The sequence below is a fragment of the Panthera tigris genome, chromosome A3, assembly GCF_018350195.1.
Source record: "Panthera tigris isolate Pti1 chromosome A3, P.tigris_Pti1_mat1.1, whole genome shotgun sequence".
NCBI lineage: Eukaryota > Metazoa > Chordata > Mammalia > Carnivora > Felidae > Panthera > Panthera tigris.
The window spans coordinates 44,375,666-44,389,909 of record NC_056662.1 but is presented as its reverse complement, the minus strand read 5'-3'; the positions used below and the strand labels follow the sequence as shown (position 1 = coordinate 44,389,909).

The 14,244-nt window shown below is 46.7% G+C and overlaps 1 protein-coding gene across 3 annotated transcripts in view; it reads right to left on the bottom strand.

Moving 5' to 3' along the window:
* SLC24A3 (solute carrier family 24 member 3) overlaps positions 1-14,244 on the bottom strand; it is a 502,919-nt gene that overhangs the window by 18,428 nt on the left and 470,247 nt on the right. The window contains exons 16-17 of one of the 3 annotated variants that reach the window (XM_042980970.1): positions 8,605-8,670; positions 2,191-4,114 (exon numbers count right to left, since the gene is read on the bottom strand). In XM_042980970.1, the coding sequence (XP_042836904.1) occupies positions 3,965-4,114; positions 8,605-8,670 (216 nt within the window). In that variant the 3' untranslated portion in view covers positions 2,191-3,964. Of the gene's footprint in view, positions 1-2,190; positions 4,115-8,604; positions 8,671-14,244 lie in introns of those variants that run through there. The other 2 variants (XM_042980972.1, XM_042980971.1) reach the window with 2 other exon arrangements.

The window sequence follows — 14,244 nt, the reverse complement described above, 5'->3', positions numbered from 1 at the left end:
CCACTGGATTGTTTTCACACAGAGTTTTGGTGTCAGATAGATGGTGTGTGTGTGTGTGTGTGTGTGTGTGTGTTGAGAAGACATTGCAGAAAATATACAAGTAAACGAGACTCATAAATTAGTATGAGCCTACACAAAATTCAACATGAAAATGTTCCATCTACTTCAAAATACTGATTGAAACGGGTCATAATAATTGGATAATTAGCCTGGACAGTTATACTATTTTGAAAAGGTGAAGATAAATAACTCTTAGAGCATAGCCACCACCAATTTTCCACTTCTAATTTCTCCCAACAACCTGAATACTTTCATGACCAGTTAGGTAAAGCTCTAAGACTACATTTTATTACATTTCTTGCAAGTTGGATGTTATTCCTACTTTATGTACCACAATTGAAAACCGTCTGGACCTTATGATTTTACCACCCCTCCCATCTCCTTCCCCCCATTTTTAAACATTCAAGGTTTTCTTTGAAGCCTGTGTACCTAAAGTGAATTCAGATATGCTGCCTGAGATCTAGAGTCTCCAATCTCCAGCATTTCAAATTTATGACTGTAATCTATAAGCGTCTTCAGCAACAGACTTAGGAAAACATAATCCACGGACTTCACCCACCTATCCTCCAGCCAGATCTTTTTGGAGGTAGATAACAAACAGACAGACATATGCCTAAAAAAAGTGCACTACCCCTAAGAACATAGGGCTGGTACTTTGCTTCAGAAGGGGGAAGAAACCATCTGGAAACTCTCAGTGCATCCAATGCCACATAAAGGGTATGTGTGCTGGCAGTGCCCCCAGCAGGCCAGGGCATGGTTGGGAATATGCTTTCCAGAAAAAAAGAGGATGTTCTGGCAGTTCCTCCCTGTGGGATCAACTACGATGTGCTGAGGAAGAAGTATAAACCAGTATCCGCCTTCCCTTGTCCTCTTGTACACAAGAACACAGCCTGGGGAGTTAACTGAAACGAGCACACTCCAGAAAACTGCTGAGAGGGTTCTCTGGTGTTACTGTCAGGTATGAGATATTGAATAAAAGTTCTTCCCTCAAACCCACCCTAACCCCTCCCAAACAAATTCCAGAACAGTGGAAGCAGTGAAAATAGCAATATGGACAATTTTGCATCATTGGAGAAGCCAGCTCATCTAGAACCACATTCGTAGTCGACAATTCAAGAAACAATCATGCACGGCAGGAATCTGGGCAGAAATAGGCTAAATGCTCATTTCCTATAGGAAACCTTCCAGTTCCTAGGTTGGCAGTCATTACAAATGGGAACTTTACCCCATACCAGGATTTCTCTTTGAGAAATTAAGCATGGAACGATGATTTCTAAAGATTTCATAGAAAGTATGCTTAAAAGAAAAAAAAATCAAGTTTCAGATCAAATGCTGTGCTTAAGACTAAAGCGAATTGAGACCAGTATAATAAAATATTTGAAGTGAAAGTATCTTATGCTTTGTAAGCACCAATCAGAATAATGACAATACTGTCTGTGCCCAGCGTGTATTTATTAAATGCACAAATACAGTGGTAAAGCATTTTTAGATGTCAACACTCAAAACAAAGCTAAGGACCTTTTCCCTCCAACCTGGGAATATATTTTCTTAAATAGTTAAATAAAACTTGGTGCTGTGCCTTATTGGCAATTTTTTTTCTGGTTCCTATAAATGAAGTCTGTTGCTTCAGGTGGACACCTGGCTTGTTCACTAACCTTGGTCTACTTTTAGATCTGAATAATTATTTCTTGGGAGTCATGCAGGGTAAGAATGTGGTGTATTACAATGATGTGTTACCCTCTCTTTTAAGGAGTTGGCTTTGGGGAAGTCTGAGTTTTCCGGATCGAAAACTAGTACAATCAGACAGGATGGAGAACTTGAACTGCTGAACAACTGTCGGCCATGCTGGAATCTGTTCCTCCCACTTTAGCTGCAAGAAAGAATTCCTAACAGAGCGCTGCACGTATGCTATAGGATGACAGATCCTAAGCCCCTTCAAGATTTAGAGAAGACCCATGATTTGCCACTTCATACCAGAAACCCGCCATTTTGCCAGCTTTCCAGGTTGAGTCCACCCAGAAAGAGCAGAAGCACCAATACCTGGCGGCTTCCTTCCAGGCATACTGGTCAGCATAGTTAAAACAGACAACACTCCAGGGGAGGAAGTAACGTGCGTGCCACTCAAGGAAGGATATAGAACAGAGAAGTTTATTTTACACTATCCGTCCAAGAAAACAATCTCCATAAACCAGTGCAAAATGTGCAACAGAATCAATATGTGTGTCTTAGCTCTGAGAGCCCAAATTGGTGATTTCCTCTCCCGTTCCTTCTTCGGGCAGGTGCCTCGTCAGCTGGCTAACGCTGGCCTTGGTTTGCACCATTGACAGAAACATTCAACCAATTTGTAGCAGGTTATTTTTACAATTCATACCAGAATGTGTACAAGGGACGGGGGGCGGGGGGGAAAACCATACTGAATGAATGATAAGTGATCAGTGCTTAAAGTAAATACAGGGGGCGGCACGGGCAAGAATCCACAGTTTCAATAAATACAAGTGTAACAAGCATGGGTGGGTCTCAACTCGGTGGAATTAGTCTGCATAATAATTCAGCATCATACAAAATCTAGCAGGGCTGTTGAGCAGTGATTGGCAGCAACGTTCACAATAACTTATGCCCTTGAGCGAGTCTGCATTGAACACATTCTGTGGTTCCCAAGGTGTCAGTTCTCTGTTTCCTCCTTCCCTCGCCATCCCTCCAGGATGGGAGGGGTGGAGCTGGGGCAGCTTGGTGGAGGCATCCCACGAGGAAGGACGCTGGCCCAAAAGCCAGCTGTCAGGGTCCAGTGTACTCAATACCAAGTGGCAAATTGGGACTTTATTGACGACGTCTGTGCAAAGTGCGCTTCTCTCCGTTTTCCAAGAAACCAGTGTCTGTAGCTCCTGCACAAAAAGCAGTGGTGGCCTCTGGGTCTCTCCCTGTCACCCCGAATACCAAGTGATGAGAGCGCATCTCAGGGACTCTTGGGCTGGGAAACTTCTGGCGCTGACTTCCCGGCACCTCCAGGACGGGTGGTGTAACCGGGGCCCCTCATCAAAGGCCTCAGGCAGGCTAGAACTATTGCTTGAAAGACTAGAAGGAACCTAGTGACAAAATGATTGTCCTAATGGATATGTGGGAAGCTGTCTTCTTCCTCAAAAGCCTTGTGCCCCCTAGATGACGCCTACAGGACTTCAGGGAGGCATCCTTGCGTATGAAACGTCATGCATCTGTTCCCCGTGGCCTCGCCCAGATGTTCCTCTACTAAGCACTAAATTCATGCATGTTCCACCATGCCTGGGCCTTGATCCCAGAAGACATGGCGGGGACAACCTGTGGATCATCCTCTAATCCAGAGCCCGGTGAAAGATGCGAGAGAAGTTCTCCATCTCTGGAAGAAAAGGAATAAAAAGGGGAGCCCCCCAAAGTGAAACAACCCCACCCAAACCCAGTAGTAACCTAGGTATCGCCTCAAAACATAACAAAATCCCAAACACTCCCTAGCATCAATACACCCTCTCCTCTCTATTCCTTCGACAGTCTCAGGTCATAAATTAGGTTTGTCTTCCATCCAATAACTTAAAAAAGGAGGAGGGATTGTAGTAAGTTTTGCCTGGCTTGGGCCAGTTAGCAGCCAGTTTTTCTAGAATCTCAGTCACTGTTCAAAAATGGAGCTTGAAAATTCACGCGGATGTCAGAGTCTTCACACGGAGGAGGCAGGAAGGGGTGGGTGAGAGAAACCCATGGAGGAGGGGGAGCAGGAAGGGGTGGGAACAGCCTGGGCCACCAAGGCAGGAGCAGAGGCCTGTGAACAGCACGGGAGAGCCAGATGCGCCGGCTCTGGGGGCCCGCGTGACTCGGGGTGCGGCCGGGTCTTGTATTGCACAGTAAAGAAGGACTGAGGCTCGGTGGGTGGCCAGGCGGCTCAGTGGTCCCCGCACATGGGCAAGTTCACAAAGGTGAACACGTTGAACTCTGTCATGATGGAGAAGCACAGGAACACACCGTACAGGAAAAGGCACCCGCACCCGAGCTTCTTGTCCAGCTGCCACTTGTTCAGGTGAACGCCAAACACCTGCAACACACACAGCAGGGTCAGAGGGTGCGGGAAGAGGTAGCCTTGGGCCTTGGGGTGGCCATAGCCGGGGGTAGGGCTGCCAACGGCTGATCTCATGGAGCACGGATGGTCTCTGAGCACCCCCAAACCCATCGTTCATGTGGGAAGTCAGAACTTGGAGATAACTTTACAAAGTCATAATGATGGGACCAATCAACACGGGCATGGCGGCCGTCACTCCTCCGCACTATTCTGTGCTGGTGCCACCTGTTCTGCCTCTTCACCCTCTTGCCCCAGGCAGCCCCTGGCCCCTGCAGACACAGCCCTGGCAGTGGAGGCCACACCTCTTCCATTCCTGCACCTAGAGGCAAGGAGGCTGTACCCCTTGCTCTCCACTGCTCCTTCTGCACTCTTTATTTTTTTCTCCTCTCAAAAAACCTAAGCTTGGAATCTAAAGTCTTCCAGCAGTCATACTCCATCCTACTCACTTGCAGTCAACACTGCAAAACCAGTCTCTTTCGTCCTTCCCCAGAGCCCGGAGTCCTACCCACTGCCACTCATGTCTATAGCACCTTGTCGTCCTGCCCAGCAATTTCACCATCAACCGAGAGGATCTTCCCAACACCCATCCTCCACCCAGTCTCCTGCAGCCATGCCCCGCACCTGCACTGCACCCACTAGCCGCAGGTGGCCCCCCAAATTTAAATGTATATCAAATAACATTAAAAACTCCATTCCTGGAGCGCCTTAGTGGGTCAGTTTGTTGAGCATCCGACTCTTGATTTCAGCTCAGGTCATGATCTCACCGTTGTGGGGTAGAGCCCAGGGCTGGGCTTGGTGCTGAGCCCACGTGAAGGCTGCATGGGGTTCTCCCTCTCCCTCTGCCCCTCTCCAGTTCATGCGCTCTCTCCCACCTTCTCTCAAAATAAATAGACTTAAAAACTCAGTTCCTCAGTTGTACTAGCCACATTTCATGTGCTTGACATCCACACGTGGCCAGTGGCTGCTGTCCAGTGCAGGTACAGGCCAGCGGACAAGTTCTGCTGGACAGCCCTGCAGCTGAGACCTGGTGATTAGCAAGGACAGAAAGGACTCCGTGCCAAACACGTCACTCTCTGACAGCCACCTCCTCTTTCCTGCTTACTCCATCTGGTCCCTGTACTCCTACAACTCTGCAGACTCCTAGGACCCAGAATTCATTACCACCCCCACCATTTCACTGCCCATCACCCCTCTCCCACCTTACCCTGCTTAAATTCCACCAACAATTGTTAGAACCACCCCTGAGCACTCCTCACTGTTTACTTGTATCTCTCTAGCACTTTTGTCCTTGTATGGCTAAAACCACAGCCTTTTGGCTGAAGCCCTGCTTCCAGCTATTCCATATTGCTTCCACGCAGCTGACCCAGGCTGGAGGAAAACGCCTGGCCATGCCGAAGGGTCTCACTTTTTATGTTTTTTTTGTTGTTGCTGTTGTTTTGCTTTTTAAATTTATTTTCAGAGAGAGGGAGGGAGGGGCAGGGAGAGAAGGGAGAGAGAGAATCCCAAGCAGGCTCCATGCTGTCACAAGAGCCTAATGCAGGGCTGGAACTCACAATCTGTGAGATCATGACCTGAGCCAAAACCAAGAGCCGGACGCTCAAGGGACTGAGCCATCCAGGTACACCCGAGGTTTCTCACTTTTGTTTGTTTTTAATTTTTTTGATGTTTTTATTTATTTTTGAGACAGAGAGAAAGCACGGGCTGGGGAGGGACACAGAGAGAGGGAGACAGGAACCGAAGCAGGCTCTGCGCTGACAGCAGAGATCCTGATGTGGAGTTTCAATGCACAAGCCGTGAGATAATGACCTGAGCAGAAGTCGACGCTTAATTAACTGAGCCACGCAGGTGCCCCCCTGAAGGTTCTGACTTTTAATTCAAGCCCACAAACCTTGAGTGAGCCATTTATGGCAATCATTCCACATTTCCCTAAGTGCACTGTCTCTCCCTTTCCTGGATGGCTGTTTCTGACCTCTCCCCTCTTCTGAGACCCCCAATACCTTCCTTTTCCACCCTCACTCTCAGTGTATGATGATGTTCCCATCCACAGAACTCCCACCACCAGATCCATTTGCTCACCTTCTCTCCTGCCAGTGAGGACCCGTCGCCCACGACCCTGTCCATGGCCCACTCCCCGACATGTGCACACCATCCCACCTCCCCTTACTGCTCAAGAACATGGTCCCAGAAACTGCCCCTCTTTTATTTCCATCTCCCCATCACTCCCCGGGTTACTCCAACTGGAGTACAAGAATGCTGCTAGCTCCCTCATATTAAAAAACAACTACATTTTTTCTGGATTCCCATTTCTCTCCTTTATTCACAGCAAGATGACTTCAAAGAGTTGTAAACATCATTGCATCCAATTTCTCTCCTTCCTTCCTGTTACCTTGTTCTACTCAACCTTCGGCCTTATTGCCCCATGCAGCCACCCTCATCAAGAGGACTGATAACTTTGTATTTCTTTTTTCTTTTAATTTTTAAAAAATCTTTATTTATTTTTGTGAGAGTGAGAGAGAGACAGAGTGAGAGCAGAGGAGGAACAGAGAGAGAGGGAGACACAGAATCCGAAGCAGGCTCCAGGCTCCGAGCTGTCAGCACAGAGCCCGACGCGGGGCTTGAACCCACGAACTGTGAGATCATGATCTGAGCCGAAGTCGGACGCTTAACCGACTGAGCCACCCAGGCATCCCCTGATAACTTTATATTTCTAAACCAAATGGCCAACACTCAGGACTCCTTTCCCATAATAGAGCCAATCACTCCCTCCACCCCGAAACACCTTCTCCCCTTAGCTTCCAGATGCCATACTCTCCTGCTTTGCCTCCCACCTCTCTGATTGCTCATTCTCTGTTCCCTTTGGTGGTTTATTGTCATCATCCTGACCTCGAACTACCAGAGGGCACCAAGACTCAGATGCTGGGCCTCTTTTCTGTCCTCACTCACCCTCTTGCTGACTGATCCAACTGCAGGGCTTTAAATATCATTGTGCCTTCAGCTTGGACGCTTCTCCTGAACTCAGACTCATCTTTCCAATGGCTTTCTTGACCTTTCCCCTTGGGTGTCAAATAGGCAAGATAGCTCAAGAGGTTTGAAACTACTCTTCCCCTGCCCCCCCACAAACCTACTTCTCTCCAGCATTCCAGCAGCCCCATTTCAACATCCCAGGTGGTGGCCAGCCCCATCTCCTCCAGGTGTACCCATGTAGCTGTAAGCATGCGCTCTGGTGTCAGATGGCTTGCCCCTTCATTCATTTAGTGTCAACTACCCTAGAGGTCTCAGATGTTCATCTGTATAATGGGACTAATATAGTGGCTACGTGAAGGGGGTGTGATGAGCTCCAAAGGGGAAAATGTATGCAAAGCACTGAACACAATGTGTGGCTATGACAGGTCTCATAACCCTAAGTCATACCAGACTCAAAGAAACTCCTACGCTATGGACGAAAAATTGCATAGATTTCCACTTTTGCGTAAGACAGTGTTTGCTTTAGTAAATCTTTGAAATTTGACTCACAGTCTGATCCCATAAATAACCTCGCCAGCTTCCTGCCTGCTCTTCTAAATTCCCATTATCACCTATATGGACATTCACATGCCAGTATAATTCAATGATGATTTCCTTGAAGATTTCAGGAAAAACCACATTGCATCTCAATGTTTTTTTATATTTAAAAAAATGTTTTTATTTATATTTGTGAGAGAGAAAGAGCAAATGGGAGAAGGGCAGAGAGAGAGAGAGAGAGAGAGACAGAATCTGAAGCAGGCTCCAGGCTCTGAGCTGTCAGCACAGAGCCTGATGCAGGGCTTGGACTCATGAACCATGAGATCATGACCTGAGCTGAAGTCAGATGCTCAACTGACTGAGCCACCCAGGTGCCCCTCAATGTTCACTAATGTGAAAATTTAACCACATACTTGTATATGAATGGATACTTCATGTGTTGGTATGAATCTGTTTCTACCAAACATGGCAGCTGAGTTGGAATATCGTACTATACAAATAGATATGATAGCCAAGACAGTGGAATGGCATGAAAGTATACTGTCAATGAAATAATGTATTCTTAGTCTCTGAGAATTGGTCAAATCCATGGATTTATAAAGGTGCTTATTAACTTGGAACAGACAATTGATTGGAATATACTCTTTTCTTCACTAATCCTGCAGAAAAAGTGGATCTCCCCTTTGCTTTTGATAACATGGCTTGTGCTTGACATAAGGCAGGGCCTTGCTTCTCAGAGGTGGGCTGGCTCCGTTCAGAAAGAGGGAATGTTTTCTAGTGAGTTGCTAAGATCCACTTATAGAAGAGACAGCCACGAAGGAGATGGGACATCTGGAGGCTGACTGTCCCCATCCACCAGAAGGCCAAGCCCATCTGGTGTCCAAACAAACTCTGTGGCCAAAGAACCCAAGGGTGGGGGTGGGGAGAACACAGGAACTCGAGAGGGGAATAAGCTGAAGCCCTACCGTAACAAAGACGGAGGCCAGGAGTAAGCCCACGGAGTAGATCAGTCCTCTGCTGTTTAGCCGAATCTGTAAGAAAGGATGTGCAGTTAGGCTTCCAAAAAGGCATCTGCTCTGTGCAGGAGCTCAAGCAATTCTGAGTAGCAGTCAGTGCAAATCTCTCCTCTAGGATGGCAAAGGGCAGTTTGGACAGCCTTGCACTGTGATTGGTAGTGGGAATATCTACTTCCCTAGGACAGCTAGGGGGTGCCCTTGTGTCCACTCTTAGTCCAACCCCGTCCTTCCCTCCAGGGGCAGTGCCTACTGGGCTGCAGCATGGCACTCCAATTCTCTGACGTGTGGCCTGATTCTTATTGCTCACAATACTTCCCTGTGGACCTGACCTCCAGGGAGCATTTGTTTTCCTGGCATATAGCTTTTAGGTTTACCTTTTGAGTAAATTTCCTAACATGGGTGATGGAAGCAAAATTTTGAAAAATATTACTGAAATTTTCTCTCTCTCTCTCTCCCTCTCTCTCCTCCCTCTCTCTCTCTCAAGAGAGAGAGGGGAGAGAGAGCAGGGCAAAAGGGACTGAGAGAGAGAGAGAGAGAGAGAGCGAGAGAATCTTAAGCAGGCTCCATGCTCAGTTCAGAACCCCACACGGGGCTCAATCCCAAGAGCCTGAGATCATGACCTGAGCCAAAATCAAGAGTTGGATGCTCAACCAACTGAGCCACCAGGCACCCCATAAAAACTTTTTTCTCTCTTTTGCATTAGTTTGTGACCTCTTCCCAAACTTGACAGGAAGAAGTGGATAAGGGTTGTTACTGTGAGCAAGCAAAGAAGAAGAAAGAGTTAACATTCCATTTGTGATATTCATAAAAGGATTTTTGTTTTGTTTGTTTTTCAGAGTAAGACAGTGGGGTTAGCAGCCAAACACTGAAAAGAGAGAAACAATTTTTGGAATTCTTATAAAATATCTCTGTCCAGTAGAACTTTCTGCAATGATGAAAATGTCCTGTATCTGTGCTGTCCCATATGGCAGCCATTAGGCACATGTGGGCTATTGAGCCCTTGAAAGGTGGCTCATCCAACTGAACAAAAACTTTAACCTTCATCTTCAACCAATTCACATTTACATTCAAAGAGCCATATATGATCAGTGGCTGTAGTAGTGGGCAGAGCAGGTAGGGAATATTTAGAGGCCGACCCAGCCAACAAAGATCATAGAATTTTTTCCATAGTGCACAGAAGATGTCCCTTCTGCCCTGACCTCGGTCAAAGGGTCACGAGGTTGGCTACCCTGAGATAGGAGGTATGCCTTAGAGCAGCTGTACTCAAAGCATTGTCCCTGGATAGGCTCGAGCAGCATCATGTGGGAGCTTGTTAGAAATGCAGGATCTCAGGCCTCACCCAGTCCTCCTGAATCAGAAACTTTGGGGATGGGCCCATCGAGCTGTATTTTAATAAACCTCCAGGTGGTTCTGATGCATGAGAAAGTTTAAGAACCACTGACTTAGAGCAAGTACAGAGGTTAAACCCACTTCTGATCTCCACGGGTTCTGGGGCTTTGACTTTGACATCCCTTTTACACCAGTTCTCTTATAAAGTCTTATCTGCATGGAGGCTTGGGGACCATAGAGCCCCACCAATGTACACTGTCTTGCCGGGAGTCAAAGGCTCACCTGTGTTTACAGAAAGGAAAAGCAAGGCAGGCTGATCAGTTCATTAGAGAACAGAGAGTGCTTATTGTCAGTAGAAGTGGTCAGGGGACCTTCTGACAAGGTTCAAGGCATCTCTTGGTGCCCCTTTACCAGTTTATCCCTGCAGTGTAGGTATGGAAACACATGGGTATCTCTGTAGGAGGATGTGTTTGGTTTACCTTTTGGTGACAGGAAACTGCTTGCCCCAAACAGACCCTTTGTGTGGGGACCCAGGAACATAACACATCTCCTTATGCAAGGTTCTGTCCCAGAGGGAATGCGCTGGACTTTCTCCCCTGCCTGCACAATCCATGTGAGCCAACCATCTGCCAAACCCCAGCTGGAAATTATTCCCAGGCAACAAATGCCTTCCTAAGAGTAAAGGACTCAAAGCATATCTCTGTGACACTAAAGCAGTGGGTTGACCTGGTTAAATCAGTGTAAAAAAAAATAATGAGGGATTGGATCCATCCCAGTCCAGCTGGTAGTTCACCTTCCTGCAGACCCTCCACCTGGCTATAGATCGATTTTCCTCCTTTGATCAGCTGTGTAGGTATAACGAGGCCAATGTCCAGGAGTACATCACAAATGCCTTGTACTGAAAAAGATTCTCTGCCCCAAAGTATTCTGTCCATACTGAACCTATGATAATGCCACATGTACCCTGGCCAGAGTTTAAGGGGAAAGGCAGGGTTCCTCAGAGCAAGATGGCAGCCCCTGTTCAGAGTGAGTAAGAGCCTGCTGGGGCTGTACTCATCACAGTCCTTGGGCTGACCCTGAAACTGTGAACACTCAGAAAACCTTTTGAGCTCTTAATTTTCAACATTACATGGATTCTTCTAAGAATGTGGTCAATGCATTTTAAGCCCAGCTCACCCTTTGAGTTCCAGGGTTGAATTCAGCAAGAGTTGAATAAAGTCAGCAGCAAGAGTTGAGTAAAGTGATTTCCTGCCCATAGGAAACCAAGAGCCAGTGAAAGCCAAGCTCCAAGCAGGAAAATTCTCTTCGGCCAAGGCTTTTGCCTTTTCCAAATGAATAATATTCAACTAGATCATTGGAACTTCACTCTTCCTCATTGACATAAAGTCTCAAGGAGTGGTGCTTCTAAAATTCTAAATCTGGCTCCAAAGACTAAAGACAACCAACTTTGGTGGGGTTTCTGAGTAGTTTCTTTCACATTTTCACCTTTTTCTCTGCCACATGCACCCACAGGGGTTATTTTTGCTATTTCACTAGTTAGAGACCTGCGCTCTCAAAGACTGTATTGATTCCTTGCTATCTGAACCCCCACTTCCACATGGACATGACTGTCAGGGATTAGGGTTCCTTCAGTTGCCTCTGGGTCCAACTTGAACACTTCCCAATTACTGGAGACTATGGATGGTTTGGGGCAGGAGTTAGCCAACTACGGGCCATGGGCCGAATCTGGCCCATCGCCTGATTTTGTAGATGAAGTGTTACTGGAGCTCAGCTCGTTCCTTAGCATACCGTCTGTGTGTCTGCCTTCATGTAGAAGTGGAAGAGCTGATAAGTTTGATAGAGACCATATGGCCCACAAGGCTTAAAATATTTCTCTACTGGCCCTTTCCGGAAAGTTTGCTAACCCTTGGTTTAGGGCATGGGCTCCAGACCCAGTTCACCAAACCTCTTCTGAATCCCTACTTGGTTACCCTCTTGATATATAATCATGGAAAAGTGACTTAACCTCCCCAAGCCTCAGTTTCCTGAGAAGTAAAATGGGGATAATACAATTCCCACCTAATGAGGTGGTTGTGAGAATTAATGGAATTAATCTATGTTAAAGCTTGAACAGGACCCAGTGTATAATGGGTTCTCAGTGCATCTGGGCCATTATCCTCCACTCACTCATGAGCTGCCTAATCCCTTCCCTGGCATCCCTGGCTGCTGCTTTTATAAGCTCACCACCCAGCAGCCCCCTGATCAAAGCCTCAGTAGACGTCAAACACCATGAGGGCAGGAACCATGTCTGACCTTTTCCTCTGCCTGGCACAGGGCTAAGCACAGACCACATGCTTCAATATGTAACCAATGGATGGACAATGAATCCATTTCATTGCAAAAGTGAAATGGAGCAGAGTAGACTGGTCAGAGAGAGGCTGAGAGCAGAGAGACCCTGGATGCCACTTCCAGATGGGATTCCAGAAGCAATGCATCCTGCCCAACATTCCCTGTCCCCCTTCTCCACTTCATTTTTTATGAATGTATATAGCTTATTTTGTCTACCTAACATTTTATTATGAAAGTTTTCAAGCAGTCAGAAAAATTGCAAGAGTTATACCATTTTCATAGTGTTTGATAATAGTTCAGAGGTGTTTTGTTTCTGGATGCAATTTCTGTATGGTGAAATTTACAAATCCTAATTGCACTGCTCAGTGTGTTTTGAGAAACACCTACAAACCGCGTAACCTAAACTGTAGTCATGATATAGAGCACTTCCATCCTTCCCAGAAAGTTCTCTTGTTCCCTCATCAGTCTCACTTAGATCAATCACTGTGTCTAAGCTTGGCCTGTCTGAGAAATTTCATATAAATGGAACCCGATAATGTGCATTCTTTTACACCAGGATTCTTTTACTCAGCATAATTTTTTTAAGATTCCTTGGTATTTTTCATTGCATTACTAGCTCACTTCTCTTTATAACAGCATAAATATAACACAGTTTATCTAATTATTCTCCTGCTTATAGGTATCTGGGTTGCTTCCAGTTTGGGGCTATTAGGGTGCATTGTTTTCGTAGGTCACAAACAACCTGAAAAGAGATCTACAGTGGTCCCTCCCACCCAGAGGAGAAGAAGGAATGAAGATCATGAAGACCTCCAGGGGCTCTGCTGGGACTCCAAACACACACACACACACACACACACACACACACACACCCCACCAGCATCCTCTCTCTGTAGTTGGGCACTGGGAGCCTCTCCAAATGGGGGAGATTCACCTTCCCCACCTTGGCACACTGCTGTCTCCCTTTCCGGACCTCAGTCGGGTCAGATGGGGTGCTCACATCCTTCCCACCTCACTTCTATTCTGCCCATTGCTCCCGAAGTCCTTTCGTCTTTTCCAAGTTCACTGAGCCCTTGCTGGTCTTATCCTCCCTTGTGATGCAGATCATATCCTGACCTTGTCTGGTCTCCTTCTTACCTCCCCAACTAGTCCTGATGCTCTGAGGGTAGATGCCTGTGTCTTCAGTTTTTCCTCCTTCCACATAGCACCTAGATCTCTGCCTCTTTACACACACTGTATGTTTTTTAATTTTAAAGTTTATTTCTTTATGTATTTTGAGAGAGAACGAGAACAAGTGGGGGAGGAGCAGAGAGTGAAAGGGAGAGAGAGAGAGAATCCCCAGCAGGCTCCGTACCGATGTAGGGCTGAGCCGAAGTGGGACGCTTAACCGACTGAGCTACCCAGTCACCCCCACACTGAACATTTAAATAAGCATCTGCTGGTGATGCTGAGCACGTGTGTATCCTTGTGTACATGTGTATGTGCACGTGTGTGCACATGCGTGGGGTGCATGTGTGCATTGGAGGCAGTGAGGTGGGGTGGCTAGGGGCAAGAGTGCATATAGAGCTGGATGAGGAGACTGACGTGGGGGTGGTTTTAAGCTGATCTTTTTAAGTAACAAAGTGACGGGGCACCAAAATGTTTTTTTTTTTTAATTGGGGCATAATTTGCATACAGTAAAGGCACAGATCTCAAGTGTACTATTGGATAAGTTTTGACAAATGCATGTACCCATGTGTGTGACATCTCAACAAGATACAAAACATTTCCATCACCCCAGTAAGTTTCCTTGAGGGCAGCAAGTTTAACTTAACCCCCTTAAAAGTAGTTTCTTGGGGTGTGCTAAGCTGGACAATAGCATGGGCCCTCCTCATCTCTGGACCACCTTTGCATAAGCCTCTGGGCTGCAGCTGTGCAGTGTTGCTCTGAATGATG